We start from the raw sequence: 23,398 nt of genomic DNA on the forward strand, positions 1-23,398 counted from the left end.
GTGAGAGATGAAGAGCCCGCACTGAACATTTGCCTTTAATCCCAGTCAGCTGGGAGAGAAAAACATGGCAGTTGAGTGAAACGGATCCGTGGGTCGAGAATTCCGTTTGGGATCACTGGGCAGGAGAAGTGGTGAGATGGGTCAAAGGGGCAGAAGCTGAAATGATTCACTAAACATTCCTCAAAGTGGAAACAGTCTTTTTCTTGTTGGCAGAAACACCACCCCATATATAATATATCTATATCTCTCTCAGGTTAAGCACTCGAATATCTGTCCATGTTCATAAACAAAAGCAAAACACTCGACTAGATCACGACTCTTTGCTGTCCTTCCTCCGAAATGGTGGAACGAGCTCTCTGAAGACACCAGGACCGCAGAGAGCCTTCACATCTTCCGCCGTAAACTAAAGACACACCTCTCCAGACTCTACCTCGACTAAAAGACAAACAAATTGTAGCACTTAAATTGCACTTATAACGCCACTCATCTATAGCAAATTGTAAATTGGCTTATTAGAGGAAATTGCACTTTGTTTCTTGCTCTTCTGAGTTTGTATCCCTGTGGTTGAATGCACTTATTGTAAGTCGCTTTGGATAAAAGCGTCAGCTAAATGACATGTAATGTAATAAACAAAGCACATCCTTGATAGAAGCTGCCCCACGTGCATGTAGCCCTGAGGAATGCATATTGCAGTTAAACATTTAAAGTTTTGTTTATGTCTTTGAGAGCAAAGAAAATCAAGTCAAAAGTATTTTGGACCAAGTCAAATGTTTTAAATTGCAGGCTAATTGAAAGTATTTTGGGCCACTAAATGCCCACCTATGTTAATAGTTTTATTTGCAGAGTGCACAACAAGTACTTTCCTTGCAAAGTTTTTTTTTTTTTTTTTTAAACGATCAAACGATTGTGTGACGTCTTCCTCGTCTCCGGAGGGATGCTAGGAAAATAATCATGATGATTTCATCATCATTGAGTTGCTTTATTGGTGGTGTTTTTGGAACATGACCCATAAAGGACATTAGAATGTCTGTTTGGACAGTATTACCCGTTTAGAGTTATTGTAGGATTTTGTAATCGCTTATGAAAGTGTTAAAATGTGTACTACCTCTTTAAAACCTACTTAAGTAAACAATATCATCAGCATGAAGTTTTTGGCAATTTCTTTACAGCCCAATATATCAGGGACCGTCTGCTTTGAGTGGTCTTGGACCTCCAGATGTCTCTGAGAGATCACGAACACCAGCTCTTTCAACAGAAAGCTAATAAAAGAAATCCTGCAGTCAAACTTCACCAGATTTAAGAGGATAGGAAGGAAGATATTTGTGACCCGGATGACCACAAAAACTACGGAGATGAGGTTAAGTCAGCAGAGAGAATTTGCTGAACCTGTGCGACAGGTTTTATTAGAGCAAATAAAAAAAATGGGGAACAAAAAAAAAAATCTGATACTGTAAGAGGAGCTAGAACACATCAACACAACAACTTCCTGCTCTGTGTGACAAAACCAGGCTGCGTAGTGCACATTTTGATAAAAACGTCATGTTTAGTGCAGAACAAGATCAAATCCTGAAAATCAGATTTCAACATTGTCTGCTATTCTGATATTCAAGCAGTTGAACAACAATCCTGATATTGACCAATTAAACAGTGTTACCCCTAGTTTTTCAGCCTTTGAGGGGTGGGGGAGCTGCATACGCCGAAATGGCACAAAAGGAACAATCTGCCACCATTGGCAACTTAAAATGAGACATATGGTATATCAAACATATGAAATCACATATGATCCCAAAAAGCATATTTTAAAACCACTAATAAAAAGTGCAGCTTTGTGCAGTCTGCAGTCAGAGCTGCAGGCTCCCGACGTCTCAGCGTGCACATACAGATTACATGAGTGAGCGTGTGATCGTGTTCACATGGAGGAGGAAATGTTGTGCCTCAGCAATGACACTATAAGGCTCAACATGTGCACATCACTACTCTGGCCTTGTGACACAACGGTGTCACTCAAAACATTTGAGGGCGCGTCCCAAACGAGAAGAACGAGATGACTGTTTGCTCGGCCGGAGGAAACCCCGAGGACTTGAATTAAAAGTTCCCAGAGAGGTTTATGCAAGTAACCGAAGACAAACTCTGTTTTTGTATTTTTTTTGATTGTTTGGTTGGAGATGTTTTACACATCTTGGCAAATTCCAGCTGGTAGGCAAATACTGAATACATGAAACAATGTTCTCAACATCCGTACACAATTCTACTGAAAACAGAACCTGTGAATGTAATGTCTACAGACTTCAAAAGAACACTTCTGAGTTTACATCCCGCCTCATATGCCTTTTCCGGAGAGAAGAAACCACATTATCTCCATTCGTTGACTGCAACATTCCATTATTCCCTTTTGTATACGATTTGATCCGGATATACTCAACACAAATCACAAGGGCCAATTACTTACTCCAACAGAATAACATCTTTGGAAGGACATTTAGCACTTTCGTTGGGCCGCTTAATCAGCAGCACCGTAATGTGGCCGTTCTGTAGTTTACACAGCAGATATTTTAAAATGTCCCATTTATAATAAGATAAAATGGCTCTGTTCTACTTTCTTATGGCGAAAAGGGAAATCCCAAAATGAGCATCATCATTTAAAATGATGAATTCATGATGAATAGAGAGTGAGTTTTTAAAAGAATGTTCAAAATTGAACAGGACTCATTGGAAATTCTGACTTTTAGTCGTAACGCTCCAAACACTACATTTCCCATAATGCAACCAAAGGCATGTTCATTATATCCTCCGTTTGTGTTAAAGGACACATTTCTCAAACTCCCTTACTACAAAACTCTTCCTGCAACCTCCATATGATCCTATAATACACATGTTTACATAGGTTGAGACCTCCAGAGGCCTCTCACAGTGACATAGAGGCCTTTTCTGTTCAAGACCAGCGGACACAGTGAAGGACTCGCCATTGGGTTGTAAAGACATGGTGTTAAAAATGAATCTATTGAACAAAGCTTCAGCCACAATTTCATTTTTGTTTGTATTTTTTGCCCAAATTTTGAAAAACACCAAATGGCAGGTTGGAACTTCTACAACAGATCTGCAATATCCTGCCATAACTTTAGTTAGTGGACGGCCGTGGGGCAGATTAGGAACGGGACTGCATCTTTAAGTGAACAGTACCATGTGATGAGTTTTATTAGTAACTAGGGGGGAACAAAGAGTGTATGAGGGTGGAAGATTAGAGGAGACAAGAGGCAAAAGATGAAATACACTTGACAGAAATAGAGCCTGCAACAAAGACAGAGCAAAAAAACCCTCTCCTTTTTGTTGCTGCAGGAGGTTTCAGTCTGCAGCCGGTGTTTATCGCGGTGACAGTAATGGTCTCTAGTGGGAGATAACCTGTCCTGGGACACCGTAGAGCCCCTGGAGAGCTGAGTGCGTGGGTGCTGTTGAGATCAAAGCTATCAACTTTCTAAATGCGGTAAAATCTTTATACTCTAGAGGCAGCAGATAGCACCCTAAATGCATAGCGACAGCGTCTGTGTGATGATACGCTTCAAAGTCAAACTGACCCTTTGAAGTCAAGCTGCTCGACATTGGAAAATCAGACAGACATCTATAGCCAAAAGATTATATATATAAAAATAAATAAAATGTTTGCACCCCTGCTCAACCAAAACCATGATGTTGTGTTTCCGGATTAGAATATTACAGTGAATATTTAGTTTTTAAATGTTGGATCATCAGCTATGCCACACAAGCACACTCTGTTCATTGTGGGCCAGGCCGCTCCATGGAGATATGAACCTCCAGCCTGAGAACAGAGATTCATGAGGTCCACTTCCGGTATGGGAGCTAAAAATAGCAAGTTCACCCATAAAGGCATCTCAAGGTTTTTGTAAAACAAAAACAAAAAAAAAGAAGAAAAAAATAAGTGTGTTGAATCTTTATCAGCCTCGATCTCCACAAGCAAAGTGTGCCACACGCAGCTATTAAGACATACTTGGATGCATAATCATGTGCGCACAACACGCACACAGCATAAACGTCGTCAACGGACGTCCTGTTCGAACTCCAGCGGGCGTGTATTGTGGCTGTCACCAAAGAAACACAGCATAACACATTGAGCAGTGTCTCTCTCACGGAGCCAGCAGTATAAACAGACAGCAGTTGGTGTGATGCGGTCAGGCCTCGGCGGGACGAGGGGACTCTGCTGCCTCGCTTACCTCGGAACTTCTTTGGAGGGTTGTTGAGGTCTCCCGCGTCAGGTTGGACGACACAGCGGTCATCCACCAAGCTGTGGATGTAAACACGTAGTTACGTTAACATCTATCAGAGTTCTGTGTTCCAAAACCTGTGCATCCTATTTGACATATTGTTAACATTGACGTGGTTCAAATATATTCTCTCTTTATTTTCACTGATGCCCCAGTGTACTGTAATGAACTAAAATACTAAAGTTGCAAGTTATGATGTTTTGTTATTTCCTCTTGAGTTAAAGAAATGTGTTGAAACTGATGTTTATTAATAGTAACGCTACCCTAAATTACTGGGGAATTATTTTTTGATAATAAAATCGGATTTTAAACAATTTAGTATTCTCTAAAACAAGTAAATTGATGAATTTGACAATCAAATGAAACAATTAATAAGACGTCATTTTTGTCTTTGAAGCACTGTGGCAAACGTTTTTGCAAATGTGTAAATATTCCTTATAAAAGAGCTACTGTGCACCACTGCTGTAACGTGAGATTGTGTGCAAACTGCTTTGGGGGATGATCATACAGTGGTTGTGGCTAAAACAAAGTCTCCCATCAAAAGCTTGTTCCACATGTTCCAAACTCAACTCCTGTTTCCTATTTTTATAAATCCATTTCAACTCTCCACAATAATGAAATAATTCTGGATTCGATGACCGGCGAGCATTTGACTTAAACTGGCTCAAAAAAAAAAAATCACTCTGCTGGACACAGGCCAAATCCCACATCCATTTCAGGCCTTTTCCCGGGGAATGTCTGCATTTGTCCAAACAGACCGGTCTACTGCTCCAGTCTATACACCTCAAGGAACCAGGCTGCAAACTTAAAAGACAAAAGTGAGAAAACATTCTCTAGTGTTTGGAAGAAATCCCCCAATATGTCTGTGTGGTCAACTGCATGGGCGAAATATGCACATTGTTTTCTAATCCACCTGATAATTAGCAGCAGTTGCACTTATCAAACAGCTCTTGCTGCACTGTACAAAAGAGGATTTTTTTGCTCCTGATACCAGTCTCCAGTTTCGAGCTGGGAATACTGCGGAGATGGAAAAGCCATAATGCCCAAAGAGCTTTCTTTCTTCTTACAGGAGATCTTCTCAGGCCAGCTGTTGTGGGGAAGACTGCAGAGTTGGTAGTTGTGCGTGGAGAAGATGGCTCCTGACCAAATCTGTCATGATAGTTTTGTAGATATGCACACTTGTATATATGTGTGTGTGTGTGTGTGTGTGTGTGTGTGAAGCATGGGAACTCGACAAAGGCCACAATATGTCAGTAGTGGGTTTGCTGTAGGTCATTCCATAATTAATGAGCAGAGGGGGGTCATGGACAGTCCAGATAGCATTAGAGATTCTAGACACAATGCTTCTTAAGATAAATATAGGTTTAGTTGATGAATATGCATATTACTTGTCAAAAGTCAGAACTGCTTTTATTGTGTTTCAAGAGGTAGAACTAATGCACAAAAACAATAACATTTCTGCATGTGTGGCTGGCTGGAAAAAAAAGAGGTTTACTAGCATCTAGTATCGTATGCGGCACCACCCACATTTATTTCCCTTTCTATCAACACCATCAGTTGGGGGGGGGGGGGGCAGCCAATCGCCAAAGCAACACTTCAATAGGCCTCCTAATGTTTCCACGGCTTTCTTCTGTGATAGAATTTGAACTTACATCCATGTATCTCTTCATAGTTGCTTAATCCCATTGTGTCCTCAAAGGGTTTCCCACAATGCATGCAAATGTTCACCAGGCACACAAAAACACATAATAGAATAAAATGCCATTGCTGAATATATGAAATATTTGTCTTTCTGTCACTGCTACGGTTGTGACGTCCTTTCTTCCAAATACTCATGCTGCAGTTTGACAAAGAAAAGTGTGAAGCGGCCCTACAGACATAATGTTTGGGAGGTGAGAATGGACGTACCCCAGGGTGCTGATGAAGCCATTGGTGGATCCTTCTGCGTACAGGGAGCAGATGTCCCCGATGTGTAGGAAGCTGGACATCTTGTCGGACATGTTTTACACACAGGGAGCAACTTAGGGAAGAGAAGGAGTCCAAATTAGTCACACAGTATTAGTGTGAGACAACTTCAACTAAAGTCTAAAACACAGCAGTTTGGAATTCAGTTTAGAAAATATCTGGAATATTTCGGATATTGAGCTACAATGATATTTGTTCATAGACAACCCCATTGGTGGATTACCATGTGCCCACTATCACTTTGCATTTGAAGATATGAAAATCAACAGAAATCCACACTGAGTAACCAGTGACTCGGCGGTGCAAAAAAGAAAAAGAAAGAAAAGATATGGTTCCCTGACAGGTTTACACAACATAGCACCTGCAGACATTTGCATAGAATCTGCAGGGAAATGCTGTGATGCCACCGTTACCCGTGTGTGTGTGTGTGTGTGTGTGTGTATGTGTGTGTGTGTGTGTGTATGGCGGCTGAGGATTGCAGGACCTAACAGGAAGGGTAAGAGCACCTGCAACAGGTCGTGAGGAAGCCGATAAGCCTCCAGCTCCACTGCTCAGCTTCTCCGCTTGTTTTAGAGGAGCTGCCTCTCACACGGATGTTGATAAATCATTAAAAAACATTTAAAGAAATATTGGTGGGAAGCTTTGGCAGAGCGCCGAGTGTTGCAAGGCTGAAATGTTGACATAAATCACTGGATGGTAAACTGTTTCACGGAAGAACTAATCTTCCTTACATGACAGTTTATCGGACTAATAAATCACGCTGGAAAACAACGTGTCCACCGCTCTTCTGATTCGCAATCACAGTTTCACAGTAATCCGAAATGTTCATCGCTCTCGTTTTCCTCGATTGTTGTGGGGCTTTTTTTTGGACCCTGTTGTGCACACGACGACATCACACGCGCGGCTGATGAGATGTGAGCATTTTGTCAACCATTTAAGGAGTGCGAACCAAAAAAAAAGACCCGTGTTTCTCCGGTAGGAGATTAGAAAGAGAGGATGGCAAAACTTCAAACTTTACCTCGGTCGCGGTGAAACGCGCTCGCTTCCTCTGGAGCCTCCGGGCTACGACAACATGACTGGAGCTCTCCCTCTTCACCGCCGAGCCAAAGGGGGGAGAGCCAGCTTTCAGCGACTGAAACCAAGGCACTTATTTCCGTCAAGTCGCCCACCTCTCCGCGCCTGTCGGTGCTCCGGGCTGCGCTCCCTCTGTGCGGCGGGCCGGGCGCTGCTCAGCCGCCTCCTCTTCTTCTTCTTCTTCTTCTTCTTCTTCTTCTGCTTCTTCTTCTTCTTCGTCTCGAGCGGCCGTAGTGTTGGCAGCTGGGAAATGATGTCCATGTGGTCCCATCCCGCCTCCAGGGGTAATTCAGGAGGGTTTATGACTCGCACCCTGGAGCTTTACATTTCGACGGTGCGAAAAAAAAGTGTTTAATATAAAACGTTTACTCGTTTAGTTTTTGTTTGAACAGTATCTTGAACGGTGATTGTAAAGGACGCGATATTATTTACATTAAAACAGGCATCTGTTATATTTATAATCCCTACAAATAATTTCAACAATTTTCCTTCAAATAAAAAAGAACAACAAATACCCCCCCCCGGGCAGGAAACAGTTACATCGCACCCAGCTGACTGACCACGTGACTTTACGGAAGCGAGTGAGCGACAAACAAAATGAGCGGATCCTGAGTGTCGTCCTGCATGAATGATGCGGTTATTTTATTTGTGCCTCGTGTTTGCTAGTGTGATCGGGGTGTTGTTGATCCAGGGAGCAGCGAGCTGCGGCTGTGACAAGCTGAGGAGAGACGGCGCTCAGCAGCATGCGGAGGAGGGTTCGGATTCTGCAGCGCCTGCACACAAGTACTCAGAAGGCGCTAATGGAAGGCCGCAGGGTCAGGTATTCCATCACTGCCGTCTGTTTGTTTTGACATTGTTGAACAGATCACAGCAGGGCAGACACTTGGGCCAGATGGACATACACCATTTCAAGGGAAATTATAGAAAAAAAGAAACACCTATAGCTATAGCCTATACACTGACTATATTTGCATGGGTGTACAAAAATGTAATCGAGTAATGCGATAATAGTTCGATTTACTATTCCTATAAGCAAAAATAAACTATAAACTATTATCAAGAAGTCTAAGGTGGCATGAGCTTGGCAGGAATGATGCGGTTTTTGCAAAAAAAATCATTTCTGTTGTAAACATGAATATTCAGTTGAAGTCAGAAACACCCTTTTAACCTATAAAAGGATTGCAGAGGCTGTAATAGTAGCATACAAACAGCAATTAGCATATTAGCATTCTAGCCTTCTTGATAAAGACACACTATGAAACTCCATTTTTAATTAATTTCATCAATGCTTGCCATTTGAAACACGGCAACGTTTGGAATGATGTTCACTTTCAGCTACAATCAGATTCAATGTCTCCGACTGTTGTCCCATTGTAGGGTTGTGTTACTGGTGAGTTTACCTTTTGGGAAACAAGAGTTTAAGTCAGACTGGGCTCCCAGTGGCATGCTCGCTTTTTTCTTTTTCAAACGTAAAATTCCTCATAGAACTACTTTTCTTCTCGAGAAAAATGTCAAAACGTTTTTCCTTTCTTTCATACAGATGGTGCTGATTGCTGGAGGACCGTTCTGGATGGGAACTGACGATCCAGGCATCCCCCCAGATGGCGAGGGACCTCGCAGGCTGGTGCACGTTGACTCCTTCTACATGGACACCCAAGAAGTTACTAACCAACAATTCCAGAGCTTTGTCAACGCAACAGGGTATATTACTGAGGTATTTATCAAAATATTTAACGACCAGCTGTATTTTCTAAATCAATAGAAATGTATTTATTCAAATAAACCAATTAGTTTAAAAGCAATTCTGTTGTCATGGTTATTTTGTTCATCCAAGTTTAATAGACATCACTGTTCAAACTATTTTTGACCTCCTGATTTCAGGCAGAGAAGTTTGGAGACTCATTTGTATTCGAGGGGATTTTGAGCGCGGGTGTGAAAAACCAAATCACCCAAGCGGTAAGTAGGAATTGTCAACTCTCGCCACACCTGTACGGCTCACTTCTTTACACTGCATCACTATTGGAGCCATGATTATTGGCCTCAGCCTTCTGGAGCCCCGTAGAAGAAACACTTCAGAAATGTACACATTGCTCACTCTTTAGCCGAGTTTACGCTTCTGCGTTTTCAGAGCGACGCAAGGACACGCAGGCGCAAGAGCCCCTTGAGTGTCCCTTGCGTGTCTTTTCACACCGCCTTCCGTGCGTCGACCCCTTTTTCTAGGCTTGCGTCGAAAGCCTCCTGCAGCGCACAAGCCTGTGACTGGTCTGCTAACTACGTCCCTTTACGGAGTCTCACATTTCCGTTTTCATAGCCCGATACCGCCATAATTAAAACGAATGATGTTCACGAGAGAACGGATCAGATTGAAGAACTTTTGTCGGAAGAAATCCGTAAATATGACCGCTTATACAAGCCGTCATTGGCGGACTATAAGGACGCGCGGATGGCCTCTGATTCATGGAGGGAGATCGGCGCAAACGTCGGTTTGCCGGTCAAGTTGTGCAGGAAAATACGGGACAAATGTGTTCGCGATGAAAAGCAGCAGTGGCGATGCACGGGGCAATAAAGTCTATGATAAATAAATAAACAAACAAACAAACAACTTCCACACACAAAGACGTGACTCTCTAGGTCGTCTTCGACAAAAACACGTTACTCCACCGATTGTTCTGGAGGTGAATTGCTCTGCAACACATGCAAGACTTTTAGAACCATGAATTGAAACGAGTGCGTCGACACAACGGTGCGTAAAGACGCAGGCGCCAGCCTTACGCAATTGCCTTGGAAATTTGGAACAACTTTAGGCGAGGAGGATGTCTGCACGTCTGCCTGTATGCTTCTACTGCTTCAAATTGAATAACAACATAATACAATTAACATCAGTTTTATATTGCTTCCTAACAACTATGAAATGTACTTATTGCGGTAAACACCCAGTTTTTAACTGGCACATGAGCCATGTAAGAAGAAGAAAAGACTCCCTGCGTAATGTGTAAGAAAAATGCAATTTTTACATATAAACGTTGATATTATTTTGATGTCTCTCACCGTAATTATTTTTACTATTTGTAGCGTAATATTTGTGCACCAAGCTGCCGGGCACATTTATTTTGTCTTTATATAGACTCCGAGGCACTTGTTGTTTGAGAGTCTTGAGAATGTTCACAGATTATGTAAGAGACGTGAGCACAACAGGCCTCCCACAGACAAAAGCCAGACATCAGGAAACTTGCTGCTTCATCTCAGCTGTCATGTGCAGCCTGATTATGGGGCTGAGAAGGCGCTGTGTACCCATTAGTGTGGCAATGCTGGAAACTATTAGTATAATTGAATTTATTTCTGCCAAAGAAAGTGTGTCTGGGTGTTTAAGAGTATTAATGAAGCTTTGTATCAGTCAGTAACAATAGTTTATTTCACTGTGATTTTAGGTGGCTGCTGCCCCCTGGTGGCTTCCAGTGAAGGGGGCCAACTGGAGGTGTCCCAATGGTCCAGACTCCGACATCACAGACATGTAGAAAGATAGTACTTACATGGGGAATACCCAATATGACTACTAATCCCATATTTGCAATGAGGACACAAAATGTAAAGCATACTTGGATATTAAGTGGCGTATTATCCATATAACAAGACAACCGTAATCATTTATTCAACACAGATCTATCAAAGAACTACAGAATTAAACAAGAGGAGATGCTGCTTAAGTCGCTGATAAGTTCCCGATACAGCTGTTGTCAAAAGTCTCTTATGCAGAACCTTGACTGTAGATTTTGTTCCTATTTGGATTTTGTTACGCCAGTCCTTTATCGTTGCAAAGTGAACTGAAACCAAATACAGGCTTTAAACTTTAAACCTATTGTTTGCAGCCCGGACCATCCTGTTCTACACGTGTCCTGGGCAGATGCAGGAGCCTACTGCTCCTGGGCCAACGGGAGACTTCCTACAGAGGCAGAATGGGAGTACGCCTGCAGGGGCGGCCTAGAAGACCGGTACAATGTTTACTCATTGTGTGACTGTAAAATACGTCTATGCTGTGGTTTTAGTAGAGTTTGTCACATGTCAATTTTCTGATCTAACGCCCCTTTATGTAGACTTTACCCCTGGGGAAACAAGTTGAACCCTAAAGGACAACACTATGCCAACCTGTGGCAGGGGGATTTTCCCAACCACAACTCTGCAGAAGACGGATACATGAAATCTTCACCGGTACGAAAATGAAAGAGGGGGAGACGCCGCTGTTGTGGGTGTGTTAAAAGTGTTTCATGATTCAGGTTAGGGAGGAATCGGGAGACTCATTCATGAGCCATTGCCACAAAACTAAAAACAGGTTTATAATTGAGCCAATATCCATCAAATCTGCAGGAATTATTTGGTGCTAAAGATAAGGGCTTGTTTAAGAAGCCAGTAATGTATAATATTAAACCAATCTCTTTCTCTGCAGGGGGAGCTTTAAAGTCTCGCTTCAGAGGTATATCAATCATGAATATATGCACTCTCGATTCTTTCAAGGGTATGCTGCGTTTAAGTATAGTGTATCTTTCTAATCAAACACAGGCATGTTCATGCCTCACTGATTTATAATGATACAAATGTGTTACTATCTCATTGAAGCAGCTATTCGTGTTGGGAGGAAAAACAGAAAGTACTTGCTGGAAATCCAGATTGAACACGCAATTATTTATGAGTTCTTGAAAGGTTCCCTCAGTCACATGTGCATTCTGGTAAACGCAATTACAGGTGAGGTCCTTTCCCGCCAATGCGTTTGGTCTGTACGACATGGTCGGGAATGCATGGGAATGGACCGCAGACTGGTGGGCTGTGCATCACACCACAGAGAGACAACGTAACCCAGTAAGAAGACGATGCCTCCAAACCTTTGACTTGTGCAGGTTTAGTTTTCGCCCTGATGTCTGATCATTTATCTCCCTTTCAGACGGGTCCTCCATCAGGCACAGACAAAGTGAAGAAGGGAGGCTCTTACATGTGCCACAAGGTAAAAAGAAACACAACCAGTATTGTGTGTTTCAGCAGTTTTTCTTTTTTTTTTAACATGAAATTAGAAATTGTCTTTCATATTTGTGATTTTACTTTCCAATTGTTTGATTACAAAGGTGAGATCTTGCCTCCTCTCCTTACTTCCTGTAATGTAAAGTCGTTTCCTTGCTAGTGCATTCTCATTCACGTGGCCGCTTTGTCAGTGTCACTTCTGGATTCAAGAAACCTGAAAATTGTGAAATGGTGGGGAAGAGAAAGCTGGTAATAATCGATATGGTGCATTTATTCTATCCCCAACACCATCTGAGCCGCCGGTTACCATTCCAGTTTGCTTACCATAACCATTGGTTGCCATGGCAATGTGACTAATTGCATGCAAAATAAGTCCACAAAGGTCTAGTTTGTTTCATATGAATAACTCATTTGAGGGAGCAGAGAACATCAGTCAGGTGGCCTTAGTCAAGATGAACAGGCTGAACTAAAATGCTTGCTGTGTTTTGTTTTTTCTTTTCATTTATTTTTTTCTGTAGCATTCTGTAACAAAGCAGTTTCCATTGCTAAAAAAATTAATTCCAGGGTAAATTTTGTTGTTTTCTTTCCCCCCTCTCCAGTCTTACTGTTACAGATACCGATGTGCAGCACGTAGCCAGAATACTCCGGACAGCGCAGCCTCCAACCTTGGTTTCCGATGTGTCGCCGAGGGGAAAACGTGACCTGAAAAGGTCCAGTCATCTTAAACTGAGGCTTGTGGAGAAAAACAAGGACAGGAGTTTAATATGTGCCATCTCACTGACGGGGAGTTGAGAATATCTTCTGTTCCAGCAGATATCCTCAGAAATGTGAAACTTTTTAATAAGAATTCCATAGAAAAAGCAGTATTTTTCTATACCTCCGTTCTCTTTACTCCTCTGGGTACATTGTAAAGAGAGCACTGAATAAGTCAGCCTCTTGTTCGGAAACACGCAAGTTGTTGTTACAATTTGCTGCAAGATTATTGTTGTATTTACAATCACTGATAAATCTGGATGCTAACCAATTAAATGGATCCTAACCAAGCCCATTTGTTGCCTTCTTTGTGTGTTCTAAATAGTTAGGTTAATAATTTCCGTTAATTGATGTTAAATCTCAAATTATTGTGTATTTTATCAGTACTGACTTGCATGACAACCATATGAAGATGGCTTTTTTGTAGTCAAAGTGTAGCATCCACCAGAGGGCAGCACACACTCTAGTAACTATATAGCTGCGTTGCTATTTGTATCTATAATGAATGTACAGTAGGTGTTTCTCTCAGCCACATAGTGAGAAGTTAAGCTGACAGGGTATAAACTCTGTCAGTAAGGATGATTCAGGGAAGTGAGCACTGTAATGGTGTAAAGCCGATTCAAACTGTTTTGGACTGAGTTGAAGTTATTTTAAGATGTGAGTAAGACTCCAACCAACAGCATGTGTCATCAGGGATGGAAAGTGCCTTTCTGAAACGGAAGTAGAAGATGAGCATTGGAATTGAAAAAAAGGCCAACTTTCTGCAAAAAAGACAAAAGGTATTTATTATAATTTCTTCAATATACAGAATGCATGTGAAAATAATAAACTAGCCAAGAAGTGTAGCAAAATAGGTGAGTAAAAGGGGAAAGGGTCAAAATGTTTCTAGTGCACCTTAGTAAAAAGACATATATAAACATTTATATTTCTAGCATTAACATCACATTTATCAGCAAACTACGAAAGCTATTCGCTTGCAATTTAATCAGAAAATTAAAAGGTATAGTTGATACAACATTACTGCACAATTGCTAACATTCAGTAGACAGTTAACAAGTCTAAACCACGCTGTCAGCTTTTAACTGAAGTTCATAAAAACTCTGCAACAGATTAGAACCACTGATTGCTACTAATGCGGTAAGAAGACCATAGGATCCTCCTGCTATATTACTAACCCAATGGAAAGTATATAAAAAAATGCACCATGGAAACAAGAGCATAGCAACTAAGACAGCCTGGAGGCTAAATACAGCTGCCAACATGGAAAGTCCAAAATAATTAAGAGAAAGAAGATTACGAATCAAACAGAGGCGATACGCTATACTAATTCAAATCCTGTCCTTGGTCACTTTGCCTCTTATTAGCAAAGCTAAGAATACAAAAAAAACATTTGCAACTTCGACTTTTGCCCCCAAATGGCAAAAGTGTGTATTTTGTGCTGCTGGAGAGGCAGCCACGGCCTCTTTACTGAGTCCTCACCACATGTAATAACTACGTGTGGTATCAACAGGAGACGGTTTGCCCTCTGCACCGCAGTCTTTGTCCTTCTCCCCGTCAATCTCCCACAGGTTGATGAGCGGAGGGTAAAGCTCGTTCAGGGGGATGGAGGACGTCTTCAGCATGTATTTCTTCAGAGAGTGGTGGTAGCTTTTTCTCTTCCATCTGCGAGCTACGTAGACGCCCACGGTGGCCAAGCTGAGGAAAGCCAACATGGTCGCCATAACAGCCAGCACGGCCGCACTTGGGTGCTGGTCCGACAGGTCCAGGGCAAAGGTAACGCTACGTGTCGTCACATTGACACATGACTTGTGTGTCTGCAGGTGGACGTTGGAGACCGTGAGGCATACCTCGTACTCTGTGGATGGTTGAAGGTGTGTGAGGTTATACTCGTGGACGTCTACGGGGACGCGCGCCGTGTAGGTGATGTGCGGGTTGTCAATCTTCATGGTGGCTGAGGCCCACTTCAGGTTGGAGGACATCACGTTAGAATTGATTTTCCAGGAGACCAGGATGGAGTGTGACTCCGTCTGCTTGACGTAGACTTTCATCACCTGGGCGCTGTCGAGCAGGGTGCCATTTACACGGATGGTGGCGACCCGCGTGTCAGCTCCTTCTGTGTTCTGGGCCACACAGGTGTAACGACCTGAATCCTCCACCTGAACATGTGACAGCCGCAAGGACCCCTCATTATTTAAGTGGTAGCGCTCAGACACCGAGTCTGTTGTGATTTTGGTCCCCAGAGGAGTCACCCAGTAGATCTCAGGCTCTGGCTCAGCCATGGCCCTGCAGTCAAGACTGAGAGTCATGCCCAGCTCCAGGTCCAAGTGGCTCTGGAAGGTGTTCTGGGAAACGAGGGGCAGGCATTGCTCCGAGGACTCCAGCAGCCTCAGCTGTCGAACCTGCTTTCCCCTGAGTTCTGGTGGGGTGGTGCAGAGCATGGCCAGGGGCTCCATGAAACGTACTGTGGTCCTGTTGGAGCTCATCCACTGAATGACACAGTCGCAACGCAACGGGTTGCTATGCAGACTGATTTCCCGTAGATTAGGCAACGCCTCCACAGTGTGCTGGTAAAGTGCAGTGAGGGCGTTATTGTTTAGCATCAGGCTCTCCAACGAGGACATGTCCCGAAAGGCTAACCTATGCACATAAGACAGTTTTGGGTTGTTGGTGGCCTCCAGCTTCGTCAGCTCTGGTAGGTTGTCCAGAGCATACCGGTCAATTGACACTAACTCCATCATATTGTTGATGCCCAGCTCCTTCAGGTGGAACATGTTCCTGAAATCTCCTTCTTGAATTTTGTGAACTGGATTCTTGTTCAAATCCAAGAATTTCAAATTTAGAACTTTTTGAAGCGCCAGTTGAGGGATTCTGACCAGTTTGTTGTCATAGAAAGAAATGCTTTCAAGGCTATCCAAACCTACAAAAGCATTTGCTGGAACGTCGGTGAGGTCCATGCCGGCCAGGACCAGGCTCCTCAAGCTCCCGAGAGGCTTAAAGTTCATGTCTAGGAGGCCAATAACTGGGTTCTCCCCGATCATAAGGATCTCAAGATTTGGTGTTTCTTCAAACCAGCGGCTGTCTATGACATGGAGCTTGTTGGAGTTCAGATGAAGGCGCAGAAGACTTTGCATGCCTGCAAATGCCCGAGGGGAGATGGCGCTTATCTGGTTGTGGTTGATGTAGAGCTCCTGGAGATTGGACAAGTTTCCGAGGCAGTGGTCTGGCAGCTTGCTAATCTGGTTCTCCTCTAGATGCAGGGTGGTCAAGTGGTTCATGCTTGTGAGGCCCACTGCTTCCACGGTACTGAAGTTATTCTGGGACAAGTCCAACTCCGTCAAATTGAACAACGACTCCAGCTCTCCGCTGGTGTGAGAGATGGCGTTACTTTGGAGCAGTAACACCTGAGTATCCGTGGATAGGTTGGCAGGGATGTTCAGGAGCCTCAAGTCATTGCAATCTACCGTGGTGGCCTCCTTGTATGTCGACTGGGGGGTGAACCAAGGGCGGATCTCGCAAACACACAGATGTGGACACGCTTTGCCTTTGCCATACACGGATGACGGAGAGGAAAGAAACAATCCCATAAACAGCCAGAGTAGAGGAGGCCACGACTGCGAACTGACCGCCATCTTGTCTGCTCTGTCAACTCACACAAAGCTTAGATGAGAGGTTGTTTTGTTGGGAAAGACGTGGAGGGAACGTTCATGAGCATGAGTCTACTTCACTGCTTGCTGAATGCTGTAGGCACTTTCCACAGTGGAGATTTATTATGCAGGAGGAAGTTGTTTGCAGAAGATCATCTGGTCCAAACTTGACCGTTGGATCGCTTTTTCTCACTTCCTCACCTTCAGGTTCGAGCCTAAAAAAAGACGGAAAGCAAGTGTAATGTTAAAGCCTATGAGACATACTTTTTTGATACCATTTTCAATTAGAAGAATTAAATTATATTAAAAGAAAAAAACGCTGAACTGAGAATGTGAGACAGAAAGAGCTAAACATGTGTTTTCCCTGTGAGGGTAATGCATGAAGCAAGAAGCAGTTTTCCGCTGTGCCAATCCACAGACATTTGGGGGACTAACTTGACGTGTCCAACAGGGCAGAATAAATCTGTAAAATGCGTCTTGTCGCTCTGCTCTCAAGTAGACGTTCGTTCCCTATGTTTTAATGAGCTCCTATGCAGCCAGACACAGTTGGAAAATAAGAATAAGTCCGAGAGCGTTACTTCTGCATCTTGACATGAAATTGAGAGGGGCCATGTATGTCCAAAGAACTTCTTAAACCATCATCCTATTCGCTTTCCCATTCACTGTTTCACGAGTGAAAGTGGTCACACTGTTTCAGCATGCAAATCTAGCTATAATTTAGATATTCCATTTGCAAAAATGTCAATTTCCCCATGAAAACCATGAATTAGCGGATAAAATTAAGCAGTTTTTTCTCAATATCTAGGATGATAGGCATAATATTAGCTCTGCTTCCCTGATGCGTTTCGTGTCCGTCTCCTCAGAGTTTACCAACACTTTTTGTGCTCTTGTGCTGGGTAGATTATCTCCATACCAGCTTGTTACCAGTGATCCTCTTGAACAAGTATGTTTGTGTAGCCACAGCCGGCAGCTGCGGCTGTGAGCCAATTACACAACGGGCTTAATACACAGGGAGTGTGTGCTCTTCCCCGTTGATCACTCACTTCTTTATGAAACAGGCCCATGGGAAGCATACAACTCATGTGCAATGAATTAAGCATTTTTGCATGACTCTTCCAGCTCCGGTCAAATCCATATTTATTAAAGTCTTGTATGGTCAAAAATAGATGTAATGACTAAACATTCCCGTGTGAGCCGGCATGACTGTCAGCATTTGTGAAAGTGTGTGCGTGTGTGTAAGTGACTAATTGTGCGTGATGAACGAGCTGGCAAAAGTGCAGATTATTATAACAAACTACTAAAAGGAATAATCTGGTTTTGTCGTTACATTAGCAGAAGACAGAGAGACTCTTGGCGTTCTCTCGCCCACTTAACGGCACGACGCCGGCTTCTAGTTTGCCTCATACAAGTTCACATTTATCCTCATTAATATACTGACATTGAGCGTTCGATGTGTGGGCGTGTTTGTGTGCAACAGAATGAGATATTTGGGTGTACTTGGTTTCACATAAATACTGACAGTTTTCTCCAGTATTAACATACCAAACAGATACAGATTTATTTTGTCTCCTTTACCGTTCTGCCTGTTCCTGCGGTGTGTTGTGACACATCCTCACAGTTTCTTTTCCACATTTGCATGTACGATCGTATAAAAGCAGCTCAGCAAACACGAAAAGGAAAACTATGCTGCAGAAAAACAAGATAATGAGATGTTTCTAGAAATATAAACATGACACGAAGCAGCAGCTTTGCAGCTCGTCTCATATTCAGTAAATATGCAGCTGATACTGGAAGTGTTCAAGCGTGACAGCTCATCCGTGTTTCTTTTTTTCTTGTAAAAACAGGTATGGTGTTTGCTACCAACTGGCTGGTCTTTGCAATTACTTGTTCACACTGAAACTGGTGTAACTGATTCTCTTAGTGTGACTGAAGTATGGCAGCAGGGACCTCCGCCTTCCCTTGACTCTATGCATAGATCCTAACTGATTATCACGTGGCTCCTCCTTTTGCCTTGAATCCTTCATTATTAAGTTTCTCAAATGATCCATTGAAATGTCTTTTAATTCACCTACAATTTTCCGTGCCTTGGAATATAGAGATTAACTCTGCAATACTTTTGTCTGTCCTCTCTCTTCCCCCATGTGTTGCATTGCTCGGGTATTAAATAGGAGAAGACAAGCGGAGTAATCACTGCTTTCATGCTGAGCCCATAAAACTCAGACACCTGTCACCAGGTTTCTGGCAGTATGGAAGCTCTGGGGGGGTCTGCATCCGTTCCCACATTTCTGTCACTGCGTGTTCTTGTTGACCTCTTTGACCCAAGGAAGCTCTACTCAGCCCATATGCTCTTTTCACAGATGTTTTTCTTCACACTCACCGCGGTATGCAAATACATACTAACAAGATGCCCAGTTGGGCCACATATAGCATGACGCTGGCCACAGACCAGCTCCACTAACGTGGTCGGAGTTAACTATTGAGTTTAACCCACAAAAATACTGTCCATTTGCATTTGAATTACTCACTCAGTGAGCCTGCTCAAGCGTTGGACTGATTTGTGATTGAATAAGTAATGTTTTAGTGAAGATGCATTTGTTTGGTAGTAATGAGCACACTACTGGATGAAGGAGACTTGGATTATACTGCACAAGTTGTGAGAGATAACATAGCTGATGTTTTGATATAGTTTAAGAGTTAAATTCAATTCTTCCAGACTCTTGCCAGGTATTTTTTCTTTATGTGCCATTTATGATGCACAAATACACATGCATCCACACTGTGACCATGTCACATTTCCACAATGCCAAAAAATCACTTCACACGCTGCGACAGGCATGCGTGGGCCAACTACTGGACGGAGGCAGAAAAATATCCCTCAACAGATTGGGATTATCCAGTTGACTGTCTGAATTGAAGCCTCCAGCAAGGGGGATTTAGTGTCTTCACTGTCCAAATCCTTATGGGGCTTTAATTTAAGCTCACATTACACATTTAAAACACATACGTTGTCTCACAAATTCTCACCTAGGAGCTGATGTTTCCACTGAGTTCTGTTAATCCTTCAGAGGATCTCTGGCCCTGAGGTTTGCAACAAGACAGCGATATGTAATTGTGGCATAGGCGTTGCTATTATAGAAAGGTTATAACTTATCAATGGCATAATACAGTGAGCAGTAAAGACGATTAGAGTCACTTGAGGAATATATGTGCAATGCAGTCAGATGGAAGGAGCATTCCTCTTTAGATCTGTGAAATGAAGGCGTGTATGTGCGCAGGCGGTAGTTATTTTTTAAAGAGGAAGAAGTAAAAAAGACTCTTTGCTTTGGAGGAAAAATGTCTCTGAAGTTGGTTTGAGGACATTTCTACAAGTTTTGATGCCATCTGCTAATCCTATATTTCACCATGTGCCACCAGTGCTGCCGGGAGGAACCTCGCTTGATCGCACACGCTGCATAATTTTTCATAGGAGGCTTTGGTTTTATTTTCTTTAGTTTCTATTACTAAGGTCCTTTTCACTGGGTGCAAAATGTAAACGGATTCAGAATCGGCAGCCGCACAACAGGCTCCCAGACATGGTATCACCATAGCAACGGCTACGCCACGGGCATGTTTGTTCCGTAACCAAATGAGAAAACATGGGCAGAGCTATCAGTGCCATTAGGCAGCTAGAGGAAGAATGTCAGGGAGAATTGCTACTGGTATGAAACCATACGATAAAACAACAGTTCACACAATCATGTCCTCCACATTTGCTCAAAATTCAGCATGCACCCCGCTGTGATAATGTATTTCTAGGTTTCTGCAATGAGGCGCCAGTATTTCTTGACAATAACTTTCATCCCAGAGTTATCGTGTGGTGCCGGGAAGCTGAATGGTGGTGTCCAATGTTTCCTCCATGTGCTGACCTGCCTCACAGATATCCTGCTCCTGCTCCATTAGTATGCAAGCGTCTCATTCACACCGCACAGGACTTTGTTGCAGCTGCTGATGGCAGAGGTGCAGAGTCGGGGAGGAGTAGGCTGCGTGTGCACTCAATCAGAGAAACGAGGAAAAGTAAGGAGGCAGAGGATGGAGAGCTTTGCTTCCTTGAGGTGGAAGGCCACAGGAGGGAACGGCAACCCGACAGGGCTGAAGGTACAATGACCAAACTCAAAAGAATGTATGGAATGGAAGAAAAGTATGCTTAATGCTTTTACAATGTCTTTTTAACTGCACATTTGGCTGGTTGCTTTATTTCCCCTTAGAACTGAGCTGATTGTGGACTAAATGTTAGCTGGCGCTCGGTAATGTTTCTCACTGCTTATGCCCTCATCCTCCCCCTACATCTCATCTGTCCTTCCCAAAGTCCCAATGCTGATAAAGAGACAATTTGTTGTCATCGGATTATCGATCAAAAACACTGACGGGGCGAATCTCTAATCTCAGGGGAATCACAGTTTGAAAGAATGCAGAGGAAGATTATCTTGGATCAGAAAAAGATTGAGCCATGAATGATGCTTTTAAATTAGATTTCCATAAAGGGCACCATAGCATAGATTTCATCTCTGCACTGGCCTGGGAACACCTTGGGATCCCCCAGTCAGAGCTGCTAGATGCAGCCTGAGAAAGCAAAGTTGGGGTCCCCTGGTGGAAATGTTCCCTTGGCGACCCGACACTGGATAAGCCATGAAAGGTGAGACGATGAGATGAGACGATGAGATGCACCATAGCATAAATCTGATTGAATTAGAAATTAGAAAAAAAAGTAACAGCGCATTATCACTGTTTCGGTTAAATCTGACCTCATCATATCCTATAACGCTAAAGATCCATACACCTTGTCCATTGAAAATGAAAGTAAGAATGAAAAAACAGCTGATTCAGTCATAACATCTTGACTAAACCTTACAAAGGCCTGACGTGTTTCCATGTTCCCCTTCAGATGGCAATCACAAAGGGAGAAGGTCAAGCTGTTGCACCCTTGTCTACACTGCTGTGGGAACCACTGACACATGTCGCTGTTGTGTGTGGCTCACACAAGACGTGACTTTGTTTTGCATGTTCTCACACTCCCCATCACCAGCTGAGGAGGTACGTCACTGTGCCTTGTGGAGTTTGGGGGAAGGTGCCAAGGCTTCCTACACATATCATTGGCTCATAGGGTGACATCTGGATCAATTGTCTGCTTTTTCTCCCAAGACAAAGTGAACTCCATACAAGTGGTGTGGTTGTGGTTTTCAGAAAGCCAGTGGGAAAATCACGCCGTGACGAACATATAACTCGATCATTTATTTACCAGTATACTGATCTAATTTGTGCTATTAGTGGTCTCAATAAAGAGCCCATGGATAAAGGTGACCCTAAAAATACACACTCCACCTGCTTTCTCAAATGTCCCGAGTAGAAATACTGAAACCCTGTCCCTCTCTTTTGTCTTCCCATCAGAGACATCTGACAATTTCTTAGGCATACAAATGGGTTTGATGGAGCATATTAGCGCATTGCTGCTGCAACTCAGCTGCTTTCGGCAGCTCTGCACTGGACAGTGAGGCTGCAGTTTGTGTAAATGTTGCACTTCACTGTTAGATGAACCCGCAATCACAGTGCAGTGAAATGTCACTGCTGGCAAGACTGCTATTGTAATAATAAGCCCTGTAGTTCACCTGGATGATGTTCTTTTCATGGCTATTTAGGTAGAAGTATGAGCAGGCAACGTACCTAAATACTATCACAGGTATTTTTGTATGTTTTGGTTCCCTTTGTTCATCTATTTTTTTTCACAAATTGTCTTGACCTGAGAACGATTCACAATACCCATATATTGCAAAACACATGTCCTTGGAGTTGTACTACTTGTATACATTGTATGCACAAGTCTAATCCGCCCGCACATACATGCTGAGAACACGTGAATGAATATGCTCAACTTTTAAGATTACGATCAGATCTGTTTCTTAATTTAAAAAAATCTACACCACATTTCCCCTTTACGGCGATACCAGCGCTGCAGGAAGTCCCAAGAAAAAACGCGTCATTGTTCCATTCCATCTTTGTGGATACGTGGATTTCTTATAACGTACAAATGATGACATCGTCTTTACGAGTTGCACACCGAAGTGATACAGCCTAATTTCTACCGAAAAATACACACAGAACACACCGGTGGATGTATTTCACAGACATATGCATCACAATTTCAGCAGATGCATAAAATAAACACATGCTCTCACCTCTGTAGGATCCTCCTGCTGCAGGCTACTGTATCTGACCCATGCGGTATCCGCAGCTCTCCAAGATGACACGGGGAGGGTCTGAGGGGTGGGGGTAGATTATCTATCTATCTCCCTTATTTACGAGGACAAATCTTATCTGTGCAAAAACCTCCGCTCGGAACATCTGCTCAGATGCACCCCGCGCTGTAGACAAAGGTGGCACTTGTGAAGTGGTAAAAGCTGCATGCGGCGCGCAGCTTCCAGGGACGAGCAGCTGCCTGGCGCAGGTCAGCTACACTAAAACGAGTCCGACACCAGCAGCGGTGCCCGAACAGGCAACCTCACCATCTGCTCGGGCATCATCGCAAACCATGGGAACAAAAACAAAATAAATCCCACCCCCGTCGGCCGCGAGCTGCGCACGGTGAACCGCGTGATGGATGTGCTGCGGGGACGCACGCGTATGGCGCACTGCACTGGTTGTTTG

The 23,398-nt window shown here is 43.2% G+C and overlaps 3 protein-coding genes across 6 annotated transcripts in view; 1 reads left to right on the forward strand and 2 right to left on the reverse strand.

Moving 5' to 3' along the window:
- The window catches only part of LOC120835398 (inositol 1,4,5-trisphosphate-gated calcium channel ITPR1), a 53,395-nt gene extending 45,857 nt beyond the window's left edge, over positions 1–7,538 (reverse strand). For 3 of the 4 annotated variants that reach the window (XM_040204299.2, XM_040204298.2, XM_040204297.2), the window contains exons 1-3: positions 7,261–7,538; positions 6,186–6,297; positions 4,227–4,297 (exon numbers count right to left, since the gene is read on the reverse strand). In XM_040204299.2, coding sequence (XP_040060233.1) covers positions 4,227–4,297; positions 6,186–6,277 — 163 coding nt within the window. In that variant the 5' untranslated portion in view covers positions 6,278–6,297; positions 7,261–7,538. The remainder of the gene's footprint in view (positions 1–4,226; positions 4,298–6,185; positions 6,298–7,260) is intronic. The other variant, XM_078092130.1, reaches the window with a different exon arrangement.
- A 58-nt stretch (positions 7,539–7,596) lies between these two features.
- On the forward strand, positions 7,597–13,366 carry sumf1 (sulfatase modifying factor 1). Its single transcript, XM_040204304.2, has 9 exons — positions 7,597–8,136; positions 8,857–9,030; positions 9,198–9,272; positions 10,745–10,827; positions 11,183–11,305; positions 11,408–11,522; positions 12,054–12,167; positions 12,250–12,309; positions 12,923–13,366. The coding sequence occupies exons 1-9, from the start codon at positions 7,945–7,947 to the stop codon at positions 13,022–13,024; spliced, it is 1,038 nt and encodes a 345-aa protein (XP_040060238.2). The 5' UTR covers positions 7,597–7,944; the 3' UTR covers positions 13,025–13,366.
- A 468-nt stretch (positions 13,367–13,834) lies between these two features.
- LOC120835400 (leucine-rich repeat neuronal protein 1) lies at positions 13,835–23,398 on the reverse strand. Its single transcript, XM_040204301.2, has 2 exons — positions 22,930–23,398; positions 13,835–16,935 (listed from the first exon to the last, which is right to left on the reverse strand). The coding sequence occupies exon 2, from the start codon at positions 16,703–16,705 to the stop codon at positions 14,552–14,554; it is 2,154 nt and encodes a 717-aa protein (XP_040060235.1). The 5' UTR covers positions 16,706–16,935; positions 22,930–23,398; the 3' UTR covers positions 13,835–14,551.

Source organism: Gasterosteus aculeatus, chromosome 17, assembly GCF_964276395.1.
Source record: "Gasterosteus aculeatus chromosome 17, fGasAcu3.hap1.1, whole genome shotgun sequence".
Classification (NCBI taxonomy): domain Eukaryota; kingdom Metazoa; phylum Chordata; class Actinopteri; order Perciformes; family Gasterosteidae; genus Gasterosteus; species Gasterosteus aculeatus.

Bases quoted from the DNA above. Each gene is read 5' to 3' on its own strand.
- LOC120835400 (XM_040204301.2), bottom strand. From the start codon at position 16,705: ATGGCGGTCAGTTCGCAGTCGTGGCCTCCTCTACTCTGGCTGTTTATG.
- sumf1 (XM_040204304.2), top strand. From the start codon at position 7,945: ATGATGCGGTTATTTTATTTGTGCCTCGTGTTTGCTAGTGTGATCGGG. The intron at 8,137-8,856 runs GTATTCCATCAC...TCTTTCATACAG, and splicing joins ATGGAAGGCCGCAGGGTCAG to ATGGTGCTGATTGCTGGAGG. The intron at 10,828-11,182 runs GTAGAAAGATAG...TATTGTTTGCAG, and splicing joins GACTCCGACATCACAGACAT to CCCGGACCATCCTGTTCTAC.